Genomic DNA, 15,069 nt, shown 5'->3' on the forward strand with positions numbered 1-15,069 from the left:
AGGTGTCTGATGGGGTAAAAACAAGGAATCCTGCCTTCAATTTTCCCAGTTGCTCCAAGGCCTCGCGCTGTCACTGAAAAAAGAAAAGATTGGCGGAGCCCTTCCCACCGTCATTCATTGTAGGTATACCCAAAACTCCTTGCATGTTTCCAATGTTCCAAACCAATCTGGGATGCCACCCGCCTGTGACCCCTCCAGTCCCAACGCCTAACGAGTGAAATTGAGCCGAGTAATTTAGTACTCGGCACCACCAAAACTCTTGTTTCTCGTGAGTGTCGCGCGCTTGATGCTGACGCGCGGGAGCTGCTCGTAGCTCTTGTTGCGGACATGGCCCGTTCCTGGGCGACTGCCTCCACCGGTGGAATCGCCCTCCTCTGCAGCGACCATGGCGTCCGCGGGCAAGGATGAGCTTTCCTTGATAGCTGCCACAAAAAAGGACGAGACAAGCACGGCGATACCACCCAGGGCCAGAACGATGGCCATGGAGTGGTCGCCGGGAGTGCCGCGGGGCTTCTGCCAGATCTTGAAGATGATGCTGGAGCCGACGGTGGCGATGATCTGCGGCGCGGCGATGGCCATGTTGTGGATGCCTAGGATGACGCCCGCCTGGTCCGTCTCCTCGCCCTCGCTGAGAACAGATCGGTCAGAGTCGGCGATGGAGTTGAGGGACGGGGAAGCCGGGCCATCTGAGCGCCTGCTTGGGCTCAAGTGTCGTTGTCTGGCACGCAGCACCGCGTCTCGACGGCTGATCTCTGCGCTGATAATGGCCCACGGAGCCCACAAAGTCATGGCCCAAGTAATGCCGACTAGGCCGATCAATGCTGTAGCTGCTTCGACTGTGCGCACGATGACGGTGCAGAACATGGCACCTGCGAAGAGCCACAGCGACATGAACCAAGCTCTCTTGAGCGTGAAGCCTGGAATCTGGAGACGATCTAGGAAAGATGGCTTCTCGCTGTCGAAGTCCTTCGGAGCAGCATCTGTCTCCCCCGGCACGTCACAGAGGACGGGGTGGCTGTCATAGGTAGGAGCGATGAAGAAGGGCAGGAAGACGTTTGTGGCCAAGCTGACAATAGAGTTGATGAGGAGAGCAAACGTTCCGACTCTCGTTGCCTGCTCGTACAGCTTGTCGAGCTCTTCCGGAGCCATGTGCGGGTTCTTCTCGAGGAAGGGCTCAACGTAGATCTCGCCAATGTACGAAGAGGTATAGAATAGCAAGGGGAAGAAGCCAACCCAAGCGCAAAATTGAACCTGGCAGACTCTCATAACCTGAGGCGGCAGACGCTTGATGGAGGTAAAGATCTTCCCAAAGAATGGAAGGACGCCAGCCTTGCTCTGCGCCGGCGGGCCCTCGAGTCGCGGGTCCCGTTCGTGGATCAATGTTGTGCTTACTAGGATGGTCGACGCCAAGGCGATGCTGGCGATGGCGCAGAGCACCTTGAACTGGGTGTCACCCAAAAACCAGACGTATTTCGGCAAATCGATGTAGCCCGCGATATATCCGACAATGTTACCGAAACCGGTAATGCGACTTGCCATGGCATTGGCCGCCTCCTGTTGGTGAGCAGGTGCGCAGTCCACGATGAAGGCTCGAATGGCGGCCTGCACGGTGTTGATGGCGAAATCGAGTACATAGATGCCGACCACGGCGACGCAAATAATGGCGGTCTTGACTCCCTGGGACTCCGGATCGGCTCCAAAAATCCCCAAGAAGCCGCCGACAATTTCCCTCGTCCAAGCCAAGAACATCAGCGACACCATGGTTGCGATGGCCCCGCCGACCATAAATGGTTTCCGCTTTCCCCACGGCAGTCGGCAGTTGTCGCTCAGCATACCGACATAGGGCTGAACCAACGTACCGGTAAGCGGACCTGCAATCCAAACCAAGGCCATCAACGACTTGCTGAGGCCAAGAGAGAGCAAATAAGGTGATCCATTAGACAGCTCGACGGACCATGCGATCTGCAGACCGCCGATGCTGATGGTCAGGAGGATAAGGTACCACACGCTCTTTGTCTGCTGCAAGTCGTCCTGCTCCCCCATGACCGTGTTACCGTCGGTGAAACCATCGTCGTCGCTGCTGGGAGACAGAAGCGGAGATCGTTCGCTGGCGATTCCCTTGTCACGCACAGTCGAGCCGTTCCGAGCGGTGCTGCCGGACAACGTGCGAGTCTGAGTGCTGTTCGTCTTGGACGGAGGGTTGCTCTGATCAATGTTGGGCAAAGGTCGCCCCCTTCTAGGGGATTGAGCTTTGTTGGAAGTCATGTTGGGCTGACAGATATCGGAGTGAAGCTATTCAGTTCGGACCAGGCCCACTAGCGGGGCATCGAAGGTCGGTTTGTGTCAACTCGAGGGGTTCGTTTCGAATGCCAGAGACAGGCCGGTGTGTTCGTTGACTGCGTTAGTCAATGATAGCCCGTGAAAGAGTATTTAAACAGCGGGTTCAATGGTTCGCGAGAGTGGGAAAGGGAACCGACGTGGCCAAGTCAGGCAGAAAGACGTTGTGCCGTCACGCGGTCAAGTAGGAGGATGCCACGAGACCCCTCGGGCTGGCTGGCAGGTACGGACGGGAGTGAGTCGATTTCTGACGATGACAGTTCTGGCAGCAGAGGGCTGCGTCATTCGCTGGATGCAAACTGCGCCCTGGCGGAATGACCAACTAAAAATGTAGGCCGGTTCCTGATTCGAGCCCAGGATATGCGGTTGAGCCTGGCACGGGCGAATTAGAGGCGGTACCGCGGATCGAGATGGTGTGCCAGGGTTGCGCCAGAGTGTCTGCCACAGGGGGAACCGGCTGGGTAAAAGCTGGAGGCTTGACAGAAGCGGATGCGGGAGAGCGGCAGCCAGAACCGGCGTCGGGTTCGACTGGCACTGGCGGAATTCGATGTAAGGGGTGGAAGCGTGCTGCGTGCGACGTGCAGCTGAGTGGTGCAAAGCCGAGGGAGAGCCGTCGTGCAGCTGTTGGGCCGGGCTGATGGGGGGTCTTGAACCGTCCGCCTTCGTGGATCGCGACTGTGTCTTTGCTGGTTAGGCCGGCTGGATACACACGTGTTGGCGATGCGAGCGCAGCTAGTCGGTTGGATCGGTCGTTGGTGGGCTGTTTCGAGACACGCGACCCTGACTGAGCTGAGGTCGAGAGTGGGAAGGGTCTTTGTATTTATTTGCTGGAGCCGGGAGGTAGTCACGGCGCAACTCCGTGGCGGGACCGATGGAAGCTTCCACTGGGTGGCAGAACAAGGCGGGTGTTCCGAGAGAGAGGGGCTTGGAAGCTGGGGGACGAGCGGGAGCTGGTCACGATGGCATCGCACAGCGAGTGAGAGACACCTTGCTTGCCTGCTGCCGGGGCATCATGCCCAGGGTATCCCCGCAAAACAGTACGTCATGGCTGTAGCTCCCTTCTTCCGCCCCCGTTGTCACCGCCGTCTGCCACCTCAGACTCCAAAACGCGTACCACAATGTCTCTCGCAGTCTGCGCAACATGTCTCCTCTTACGGGCCGTGACAAACAGATGCTATTCATGGCCCCCGGATTTACGTACAATCATCAAGTCAGCGCGGCCCCATGTGTCAGCATAGAGTGGCCTTCCTCGTTCGGGTGGGCGCTGCGAAATAAACATCTTCAAGCAAGGTACGGTAGGGCAGGCCACAATCTCACCTCGGCTTCAGCCAGAGTCGCTTTCGTGTGGTGGAACAGCAGCAACCCCCCGGCTGACGGTGCCATCCGCCCGGCTATTCGTACTCACACTGAGAGAATCCTCACGAGGATCTGGTCAAGTGCCACCCCAGGCTGCCCAACAACTCTTCCACTCTCCCAACCGCTCTCCCCAGGTGTCAGATGTCTTACCGCACCTGTGTGTGCCGACCTCGACACCCTCAGCGAACTGGTCGTCTTCTCCAGGTTTCCAGGCTCCCGACCGCTGCGCTGGGGAAAAGAATGGGTACCTCTTGCTGCTTGGTGCTTGGTTCCCAGCGTCTCGTCGCAGCTGCACCCGCCCGCCCCAGAGTTGCCCGCGATCTAGACCCGTTGGGGGGGTGAGTGTGGGCATGGGGAAGACACGTGCCATGTCATTATGAAATCATCTGCGGGAGATGCAATAAGCGAAGCCTATTCTCGCATGGCCACCACCTAAGCGAGCCTATCGACTTATCAGGAGTCCCTTGCGTCCAGACGAACGGGCTAACCGAATCTGGGACGTTCGAAGCTCAAACACTGGGCCTCCAGTACCGGTACTTCAAGATCGACGCTTGGCGGCCGCTGTTCCGTCCAAAATGCACTGACACCTGCCCGCCCCCAATTGTAGCTCTACCACCCCGCCGCGACTACGCAACGTCAAACATCCACGACCAATCAGCAGACGGGTACAGAGCCACCGCGGTGCATTGTTGCAGCCTCCGAGAAGTGGCTGGCTCCCGTACGTTTGTCTTGCTAATTATTGCATTGCTGCACCTACCGACCTTACCTGCGCCTGCATCTCGAGTGGACACCTTTGCGAATGCCATCTCGACTTTGAGGCCTGGCGAAATCGATACATTGCGCCCTCTCGTCGCCGCCTCACACGACTCCGCGGCGGACGATCCCTCGACACCTGCGACGCCTGTCGAGCTGGCTTGTTCATGATCGCCATCCGCAATCCTCGGAGCTCATGTGCGACCCGCCGGTCAGCCTGCTTCCCTCTTGATTCTGGATCTTACTCTGTCACCAACCCGTGAGCGCCGCAATTACCGCACCGAACCTTTACTTCAACATGTTTTCCGCCTCCGATCTCGCAGGGACGGCCCTGCGCATCGTCCGTACGTTGTCATGGCACAGCCATCCGCCTCAAGAGAGAACGCGCAAACTGACGATCCTCAGAACGTGCGGCCGAAGAAGGCGATCCCGAAAGTACGATGCCGAAGCTACCCATCTTCCGCCCTGCCGACTGCGACTGACTGTATACTCCAGGTTCCGATGGCTCTCAGAAGGAAATCTTCGCCGCATGGGCGCTGTTCATTTCCATCATGCTGCTCATCATTGCATTCCTCACAAGCTACTTTCTCCAAGAGAGGAAGATTGAAGCGGTCCACGAAACCGTCATTTCTATCTTCGCCGGTTCGTCGTCTTCTTTCCATGTGCAGACTATATCCCGAGATGATCTAACCCTAGCGTCTAGGTATGACTGTCGGACTTCTCCTACTCGTGACCTCTGGCGACTCGATTCGAAACCTCATCAGCTTCGACTACCAAATCTTTTTCAACCTTTTACTGCCTCCAATTATCCTGGCGTCGGGATACGAACTACACCAAGCCAACTTCTTCCGAAACATGGGCACGATCTTGACATTCGCTTTCGCCGGAACGTTCCTGTCGGCGGTGGTCATTGGTCTCATACTGTGGCTCTACGCGCTCACCGGAGTCGAGTCCATCAGCATGTCGTTTGTTGACGCTATCTCTGTGGGAGCTACCCTTTCAGCCACTGACCCTGTGACTATCTTGGCCATTTTCAACTCGTACAAGGTCGATCCGAAGCTCTATACCATCATTTTCGGCGAATCAATCTTGAATGACGCTATTGCCATTGTCATCTTCGAGACGGCGCAAAAGTACAAAAAGGGCGACGCTTCTAAGCTGGGCTTGTTAAGCTTCTTCGAGGGTATCGGCATCTTCTTGATTGTCTTCTTCGGCAGCATGTTAATTGGCGTTCTCGTCGGTGTAATGACGGCACTGCTTCTGAAGCTTACCTACATCCGCCGCTACCCGAAGACAGAGAGCTGTTTGGTAGTGCTGATTGCCTACGCCACGTACTTCTTCTCTCACGGCATCCACATGTCTGGTAAGTTGACCCGACGACTGTATTCTGTTTTTGGCGCTGACCCTCTGTAGGTATCGTGTCTTTGCTGTTTTGCGGTATCACGCTGAAGCATTACGCCTACTTCAACATGTCAAGGCGGACGCAGCTCACCACCAAATTCATTTTCCAGATCCTGGCACAGCTGTCAGAGAACTTTATCTTCATCTACCTCGGCCTTGCCCTGTTCACAGATAATGCGCTGCAGTTTCGACCTCTGCTCATCATCATCACCGTCGCAGCAGTCTGCGCTGCACGATGGGTCGCCGTGTTCCCGCTGTCCCGTGCCATCAACTGGGTCATCCGTTACAGAGCTCAACGCAGGGGTGGGGATGTTAGCGACGAGCTTCCGTACAACTACCAGGCCATGCTCTTCTGGGCCGGTCTCCGCGGAGCTGTCGGAGTGGCTCTAGCAGCGCTGCTCACGGGCGAGAACTCCTACGCGCTCAAAGCCACCGTCCTGGTTGTCGTCGTGCTCACTGTCATCATCTTTGGCGGTACGACGGCGCGCATGTTAGAAATCCTCGGTATCCGCACGGGCGTCGTCGACGAGATTGACAGCGATGACGAGTTCGACATTGAGTCATTCGGAGGTAACTACTACAAGCGCTCCGGCGGCATCGGCTTCACCCCCGGGCGACGGAACGGCAGCATGTCGCTAGACAACATCGCCTCACGCAACGGCACTCGTCCGGGCGCTGGCTCGGAACGCGGTAGCTACGTTTCCGGCCACCACTCGCCGAACCCCATCAAGCGAGGCACAAGCCTCAGCCGCAAGAACTCGGAGGCGGAGCGGGGCGACCTGCTGAACCGCAGCGGTAACACGACAGACTCTGATCTGGGAAGCGACATTGACACGTCGGATCTCCCGCCTCCTGCCCGTCGCGAACCCCGGAGGACGAGCCCGTCGATGCTCACCCCTGGCGCATCGAACTCGGCAACTTCATCCGCCATCCTGCAAGCCGAGCCCTCACCTGCAGCGCATCACGTCTCTGCGACATCAGCCATCAGGCAGCTGTTCAGCGCCGAGGATCCTGCGGGTCTGTTCCGGCAGCTGGACGAGGACTTTATCAAGCCCAAGCTGTTGCTCGACGGCGGCAACAACAACAACAATCATCGCGGGAACGGGTCTGGGCCTGCTTAGATGTGGCTCGCGTGCAGCGGTTCTCGTTTCAATCTGTGTAAACGTCATTTCAGGGGTTTTGTTTGCTTTCATCTCTTCGGAGACGGGTTTGTTGCACTTCCAGCGGCACTGGGAGAGTGGGCATCAAGTGGCGTTAGGCGTAACTATAGAGCGAGGTCTCGCATGAGGCCTGGGTTTCCGTATCACAGTACCCATGAAGAAATGTCGTTTCCTAATGCTATCCGACTCATTTTTGTGACATGCAAAAGTTTTAACGTGATTTGGGTGTCCGGTGCGAGATTAGATGAGCATGCCCACACAATAGCACACGTTCACATACGATGGTAGTGACAGATATGTAGGAGTGGCTTTCTTCTTTTTTTCATTTCGTCTTTCCTCATCAGGCAGCCTGTCTAAGAAGCACTGCTGCCCTCCCGTCTCGTCTTCGCATTACAAGAGGTTATATACAACCTTGTGGATTCTTTCGCCTCCGCTGCCAGTAAGAATTTCGCAATACTCCTTTTATCTATGTACACGACGTCTGCTCGCGCCGCCGGCCTTTCCTTTCTGTGTCGTCTAGCCGCATCAGAGTGCAGGCTAGGGCGACTGGGAGGCGGACGGCGCGACGACACTGCGAAGATGCCCTTGTTTCTCCCCCAAGGGACATGCAATCCGCGCTTCCCGCGGCACCCGTTATTGTGTACCGTCCCCTATCGCAAATGTCCGGGCACTCATCTCTGCCCCCTGAAGACATTTACGACTTGTGTGAGTTATGTGTGATGATATCATCGCGTTTAATAAGATGCCTCGTCTTCGCTGCCTCGGCCTATGTTGATGGCGCAGCAGACGGTGTAGCACTTCCGCTTGCTTGGCGCTCGGGCTGAGTTGGTTGAGGGGTCGCCTGCTGTGTTGCCTGCGGAGTGGCCTGCTGTGTTGCTTGCGGGGTCGCCTGCTTCGTTGCCTGCTGCTGAGCAGGTGACTGAGCTGGCGGCTGAGCAGACTTTTGAACTTGCTGTTGAGCTGGCTGCTGGGCTTGCTGCTGAACCGGTTGCTGCGTCTGTTGCGGCGGCTGCTGAGCCTGCTGGGCCTGCTGAGCCTGCTGAGACGCCTGAGGCGGCTTCACCTGCTGAGCTTGCGGGGTCTGCGGAGTCGGCGGAGGCTGCGACGGTTGCTTGCTTGGCTGGTTCTGCTGCGCCTGCTGAGCTTGTTGTGCCTGGGCCTGGGCACGCTGTTGGGCTTGCTGAGCTTGCTGCGCACGTTGTGCCTGCTGAGCTTGTTGCAGCTGCTGAGCCGTGTGTTGTTGATGCGGCGTCTGCTGTTGTTGTGACTGAGGCTGGTTAGAGGGTTGAGGAGTTGACTGCGGCCGAGGAGTTGACTGAGGTCGAGGTGTTGGCGTAGGTTGAGATTGTGGTGTGGATTGAGGTCGTGGTGTAGGCTGAGGTTGAGGTGTGGAATGAGACTGAGATGTAGCGCGGGAATGAGCCTGATGTTGCTGTTGAGCATGATGTTGTTGCTGAGCATGCTGCTGGTGATGCTGGGCGTGTTGCTGCTGTTGGAGGTGTGCTTGTTGCTGAGCATGTTGTTGCTGTTGAGGGTGGTGTTGCGCCTGTTGTTGCTGGCCATGGTGCTGGTGTGCCTGCTGATGCTGACCGTTCTGCTGACCATTGGGCTGGCCGGCATTTGCAGCAGCCTGCGCCGCTTGTTGTTGCTGTTGCTGCTGTCTGAGAAGTGCAGCATATTGGTGCGGGCTTGTTGAGGCTGCTATGCCGTTAGCCATACCAGGGGAAGAAGCGCCTCCACCACCGGCGGCAGCGTTCATAGCGCTCTGCGACATTGTCGTTCGCTGGGCAATCATCAACCGTGTGAGGTGATCCGTAGCTGCTTGGCGAGCCTGCTGTTCCGTCAAGTTGGGATTCTTTGCTTGAAACTGGGCCTGGATCGCGTTGAGCTGCAATTGGATATTGGGCGGCATCTGCGGGCGAGGCGAGCCAGAAGTACCATTGGGCATGTGGAGACCACCTGCGGGAGGCGTGGACATTCCGCCGCCATTAGCGGCGTTGAAGGAGGCCATCATTGCTTGAGCGTTCGCAAGGAGATGCTGCTGAGGGACACCGTTGACGCCATTGGTACCATTAACGCCATTGACGGTAGCAGGGCGCATGTTCGGCGGGGAGTGAGACTGCGAAGCCGGCGTGCCCTGGTGCATCTGCTGTTGACCCTGTTGCGCTTGCTGACCTTGCTGCTGTTGCGCCTGCTGCTGTTGTTGTTGATGAGGCTGTTGGACTTGTTGCTGCTGCGCCTGCTGCATGTGGGCGACGGCTTGACGCTGCTGGTCCGAGATGCGACGGGCTTGAAGCAGCAGGTTGACATTAACTTCCGGCTGGGGATTTGGCATTGGCATCCTGTGCTGTTGCTGGGCCTGCATCGCAGCTTGGATCTGCGCCTGTGGCACTCCGTTCATCTGCATCGGCGGCACGAGACCGCCCATCTGAGCAGGTGCGCCGCCCATGTTGGCTGTCGGAGCCTGCATCGGCATGCGGCCACGGCCCTGACCTGGGACGGCAAGCTGGTTCGGCATGTTAGGGCGAGCCAAGTTACCATTGACCTGGGCAGCGGCGGCCACAGCTGCGGCCGCCGCACCGTTCGCCTGCATCTGGGCAGCGCCGGGAGTGGTCGCCATCTGGGCAGCAGCTTGGCCTTGCTGGGCACGTTGTGCTTGTAAGGCCATCTGGGGAGAATCTGTGTTAGTAGGTACGATACCCTCGGGATTTCGCACAGGACGTACCCTTCGCTGAGTTTCTTGTCGCTGGTGGAACTGGGCCACCTTCTCAGCGAGTTGTTGGTCACGCTCCCACCTCATCAAGCTGTAGTCCCTCGGCGTCTTAACTGGTCCTCGCGGTTGGGCCGACTCATTGGCTTTGCGCATGGCTGCCATCTGAGAAGCATGCTGCTGCTTCTGAGCCGCCGTCTCCCGCTTCTTGGCCAACTTTCTCATTGCGTCAATGAGCGTCAAGTGCTTCTGGTTGCGCCTTCGCTCCACTCTAAGCGGTGTGGACGGTCTACGCCTAGCAATCGGTGTCGCCGGTGTGGTTGCGCCAGCTGGTTGTTGTTGTGATTGCGGCTGCTGCTGCTGCTGTTGTTGTTGTTGTTGCTGCTGTTGCTGCTGCTGCTGCTGCGCCGCAAGCTGGTTCTGTTGCATGATCACCCGGTTTGCCGCGTCGATCCTGTTCTGGTATGCTTTGAAGTACTGCGTCTTTTGCATGTCCGTTGGTAGGCCCTCTAGATTGATCCAGCGCTCGAAGCACTCCCACGGCGTTCGACGCTCGGCACCAGAGGCGAACACAGATCTCGTCGTGAGCAAGCTGGAGATGAGCGACCAGTTGTACGAATACTCGCGAACAAGTCCACGTAATTCGTCATCTTCGGAAAGAGTCCATTGTGAAGGGCTGCGGCTCTCGTAGAAGTTTTGCATCGGCATCTGATATTCCGCAGGAGGGCGGAACTGGTGGCCGGCGTGAAGACGGTCTCTAATCGGCTTCATATCGGGGTTGAAAAGGGCCACGTCCATGTTTTGCGGCGGCAGCTTCATCCTCTTGGCAGGCTGAGATCCAAACACGACCTTCTCGTCGTCGTCATCCTCCTCTTCTTCGTACTGGAAGCGGCTACGCTTTCTCGGAGGTCCGTCCGTCGAAAGCTTCATTTCACCCTCAACATACTTGCTCAGAGGAAGTGCGGGCCGGCGCCAGTGAGCATCCGGGTCAAACTCGGGGCCGGTGAAATCGAACGAAGGGACCTTGAGCGGTGCACCGTACATGGGCAGCTCCTGCAGCAGTTGGTCTGCCGTTGGCGAGTTTCGCAGCTCAAACACGACATCATCTTCTTCGAGTGCGAAAATCGCCGACGGTGCAACAGTCTCCAGGACCTCCTCGCGCAACTCATCCACGTGCTCAGGAGAATCCGAGTCGCCGGACGGTATCAGCTCGGGGGTGGGCTGAGCGTCGACCGCGTCCATGGAGGTGTCTGCCATTGACATATCTGTCTCCGCCTCAGCCGATTGTGGCTTGGGGGGAATGTAGGCAGGAATCTGGAGCTCCTTGCGTTCTTCTGCACTGGATGTAACCCACTCAGCGCACGCCTGCGCCAGGTTGCGCGCGACCGCCATCTTCCACTTGCGCTCCTCTCGGAAATCTGTCCTCATCCACTTCATCTCTTGAAGCAAGACGTCCCAATGAGACTCGGGGCGTACCGGCTCAGCACACCGCTTTGGTTGACGCAGAGACCACTTGTCGTGCTGTTGAAGATGATAGACCCGCCGCAGCACACGGCATGCCTGGTTGTCTTGAATGGCCACGTAAGCATCGGGCGTCGATACCGTCTTGTGAGACTGATTAAGAATAACTTCGATCGGTTTCATCCACTTGCTAGTTTGAGTGAAGCCCTGCACGAAGAGTGGCGTAAAGTAATCGTCCGTTGGCAGGAAACTCTGCTTTTGCTGTGCGGGCACCACAGACTTGTCGGCTGAGCGATTTGTTGACTTTCCGAAGACGACCGCTGAGGGCGCGTTCTTGGTCTTGTCCTTCTTCTTGCTGGCGAATGTCTTTGATCTGACAGTTGGTGATTGCGGAGCAAGCGTAACCGGAGTAAGCTGGCTAGGTGGTACATTGTCGGTGCCGGCAGTGTCGACAGGTTCCGGCCGCGATTCTCCCAAGATCTCTGATACCGACTTCTGCCGCATAGCGCCGGACGCCGTTCGTGTGACAGCACGTTCAGGATCTTGCGAGACATTGGCGAGGTTTTGTGGTTGCGGGGTTGCAAATTTTGCCGGTGTGGGCTCGGGGCGACCTTCTTGTCCATCTGACACAGAAACCTTATCCTCAGGGTTAGAAGCTGGCTCATCCACATCCATCTGGTCGTCACTCGAGGATTGTTCTTGACTATCCGGAACCTCTGTGGCTGCCGGTCCCGTGATCGGTTCGACCGTTGTGGCGGGAGCATCCTCAACGGTCTCAGGTGCTGACGGCTTCTCAGCTACTGGTTCAGGAGCCTTCACCTCAGGTTCTGGTACCACAGGGGTGGACGCAGGTGGGGGCGTAGGTGCCTTTTTCGGAGTTTTAACTACTGGTGCCGAAGGAGTGGTGTCCATTGCCATGGATTCCTGCAAAAGCTGGGCCTCCGGCCCATCAGGAATTCGATCCGCATCTGCCAGAGGTGACGTCTCTGCCGTCTTCGGTTCCTCTTCAACCTTGTCCTCCGTCTCTGCCTCGTCCCTGGGCTCCGTACGCTCGACATAATGGGGACCTTCGTTGTCAGGGCTCGTATCCGTCGAAGCATCATGAACTGCCGGGGTGGCTGCTGTCTGGGTTGTCGACCCCGGTGACGAGAGAGCATCCGCAGCCCGCGCGGTGTCCGGCGGCAGCCTAACAGCCGGGGGAACCGTATCCTCCGTCTTCTTGGGTTCCTGCTGGGCGGGCGGTTGTGGTGCTGGAGACTGAGGAACTGGTAAACCGGTAGACGTTTTGGGCGCATCAACAGGCGACGCAGACTCGACCTCCTTCGACGTGGACTTCGGCTCGTCCCGTGCAGGCGACGGGGCGGCCTTCTCCGAGTTGTCGCCATCCACCGGATCACTAGCATCCTGACGCGACGCATGGGAAGGGTCCTTGGATACAACAGCCGGCGGGGCTGGCGGAGGTGTCGGGGCGGCGGCAGCAGGCGGCTTTACAGCTTCGTGTCGATTTGGGGTTGGGATCGCTGAGACGGGAGTCGGAGGCTTTGGTGGCAGAGCAGCAAGGCCGGTTGGTGGTCGAATGGACGGGGGAACGCCATTCGATTCGGTGGGCGCAGCCGGAGGCTGCTGTTGCGACGGCGCGGGGATGGGTTTCGCTTGCGGTTCGGCGACAGCAGCTTGCTTCGGTGGAGGAGTAGGCTCGGCATCTGCTGCGAAGAGGCCAGATGTGTCGAGGGAGTTTTTCAAGACATCGTAGCGTAGTTGAGGTCGTTGGGGAATAGCCAGCTCATTCAGCTTCCGTCCTCTGTAAGTCGTGTTAGCGACGGTTTAATGGCGAACAGGGCAAAACGCGACCAAATTAATTCAAAAAAGCGCGGCAGGGTAGGTTGCACGTACTGGGAAATATCGCTGCTCTGCAAGAACTGATTTTCGGCTGTTGTGAAGGGCGGCGCGTCGGGCTTTGCAAAAGCGTTTGTCGGGAGTGCATCGCCATCGGTCGCGACAGCAAAGAGCTGGCGAAGCTTCCGCTTTCTCGACGTTACAATTGAACTAAAAATTGTCAACACCTCGAATTTGGTATCGCTGGAATCGGAAGAGCGAGCTCTATCGACTGGAATATTTACTCACTTAAATTCATCGCGTTTAGATCGCAAAAGCCTGGAGCGGTCGGCAGGCCCGACCTCAGTCATGTCATGAGCTGCCGCGACATCCGTTTTGGGCAAAAACGGAATGTCGACGATAATTTTTGGGATTCGCAGAGATGGAATCAGCGATCGCAGGTGATGAAAGTGGTGGTGGCGGGTCGTGACAATTGATCGCGATTGAAGTTCGTCGTGGAGGCGTGGAGGCTCGACCAGAATTTTGTCGGTCTACAGGCGCTGAACGAGTAGGTGATTCTGGAAGTCACAGGCCGGGCTGGCGGTGCTAGATTGGGCGGGAGAGAGATTGATGGACCAAGGAAAAAATGTTATCGCTACCATGGGGAAGCGGAGAAGACACTGTGCGCGCCGGTTTGCGCTTACCATCAACGCGTGCAGATCCCGGTGATGGCAAGATGGACAACCGGGGCCAAAAGGAGAAGCGGCACAGTGCCAGGTCCTAATCTCTTATGCGATAAGCCTCTCCAATGGGGACGCCTGGACCGGACCCTCCAGGCTTTTGGCGCGCACGAAGACTGTTGAGAGAGGAAAAGTGAACCACCCCCGGGGGAATACTGGAGGCGTTCCATCAGTGCCTCTGGGCTTTCTCCAGCGCGCTCAGTCCAAGTGCAGCGCCGACGCACGCTCGTTCCTTTTCTTCTTCTTTTGCCCTTTCCCTCTTTTTTTTCCCCCTTCTCTGCCGTCAAGGCAGGTATCGGTACATGTCTTAGTTTAGTAAACAGGCGCCTCCAAACGACCCTGTGAAGTATCTACCAGTCATGATGGAGGTTGTCTGCTTGATTCAGGGTTCGCGTCTGCAAGTGCTGCATTCGTCTAGACCAACCCAATTCCTGTGTGGCCTGGCATCCAATCTCATTAGCATCCCTGGCCCCATTCACATTCCTCAGGTGCAAGCGGCCGTCGCTTCCTGCATGGGATTTTGCAGTTCCATGTTTGTGTGAAAATCTGGATCTCACTTGATTTCCTCTTGGCCGTATTCCTGGTTGTTGGACCAAAGCCTGCCCGACCATACTGTGGACGTTTCTTCAAGGTGGCAGCCTCACAATCATGCGCCACGCCTGCAATTGGCAGGACTAATAAAAACCTTCACTCCTCAGGTTGGTTTTCTCCCCTCCAGCCTCAGAGCAGGCTTCAGATTCCGATGGTCATGTAAGTTTGCGCTCCCCCTCCACGACGGCCCGATGACAAACATGGCTTCTGCCTGGGAGTCGTCCGGCTGGTCGCTTGACCATTATGCGATGACAAACGGGCAGGGAGCGACCGTGGCAAACGAACGCATAATGGAACACGCCAACGACGCCCAGGGCAAGGCAGTTAATAGCATCCTCACTCGAGGAGCCAGAACCCCGGTATGGCTGTTGGTGTGTGGGTGTGGGTGTGCTTGTGATGAGACGAATTGCAACAGAGCTGAAATCGCTTGATTCGCCTGCCTGCGCCCTTGAAGTCCGCTGAAGCAACCGTCATAGACAGCCAGCCCGGAGGCGAGGGTGAAATGATGGATGGGCATGAGTCGGGTGCCTTTGAGCGCAAAAGAGGCTCGACTCGCAACCTGTCGGCCAGCTATTCTCCAACGTCTCTTTCGCTCCGTCTAAATAGCAGTAGGAGTAGGTGCAGCCCAAAATCTTGCGACCATCGAGTCAGTTCCGCGCCGCCAATGCTCGGAAGAGCTGGAGCCTTCAGCGGAAAAGTCGTCAGTTCCAGAAGAGTTTTCGGTTGGGATCTCGGAAGGGGGGCG

General features: G+C 57.2%; 3 protein-coding genes across 3 annotated transcripts; 1 reads left to right on the forward strand and 2 right to left on the reverse strand.

Moving 5' to 3' along the window:
• Positions 1–234: 234 nt before the first annotated feature.
• Positions 235–2,265, reverse strand: sut1-0 (General alpha-glucoside permease; the record flags this gene model as incomplete). Its single annotated transcript, XM_036633211.1, has 1 exon — positions 235–2,265. One exon carries the CDS (start codon positions 2,263–2,265, stop codon positions 235–237), a length of 2,031 nt encoding a protein of 676 aa, XP_036502814.1.
• A 2,479-nt stretch (positions 2,266–4,744) lies between these two features.
• NHX1 (Endosomal/prevacuolar sodium/hydrogen exchanger) lies at positions 4,745–6,968 on the forward strand (the record flags this gene model as incomplete). Its single annotated transcript, XM_036633212.1, has 5 exons — positions 4,745–4,790; positions 4,852–4,881; positions 4,942–5,088; positions 5,150–5,809; positions 5,860–6,968. The coding sequence occupies 5 exons, from the start codon at positions 4,745–4,747 to the stop codon at positions 6,966–6,968; spliced, it is 1,992 nt and encodes a 663-aa protein (XP_036502815.1).
• An 805-nt stretch (positions 6,969–7,773) lies between these two features.
• EAF1 (Chromatin modification-related protein EAF1) lies at positions 7,774–13,364 on the reverse strand (the record flags this gene model as incomplete). Its single annotated transcript, XM_036633213.1, has 4 exons — positions 7,774–9,675; positions 9,733–12,979; positions 13,072–13,224; positions 13,303–13,364. The coding sequence occupies 4 exons, from the start codon at positions 13,362–13,364 to the stop codon at positions 7,774–7,776; spliced, it is 5,364 nt and encodes a 1,787-aa protein (XP_036502808.1).
• Between the last annotated feature and the right edge of the window lie 1,705 nt (positions 13,365–15,069).

The sequence above is a fragment of the Colletotrichum siamense genome, assembly GCF_013390195.1.
Source record: "Colletotrichum siamense strain Cg363 chromosome Unknown KSG_Cg363_contig01, whole genome shotgun sequence".
Classification (NCBI taxonomy): Eukaryota; Fungi; Ascomycota; class Sordariomycetes; order Glomerellales; family Glomerellaceae; genus Colletotrichum; species Colletotrichum siamense.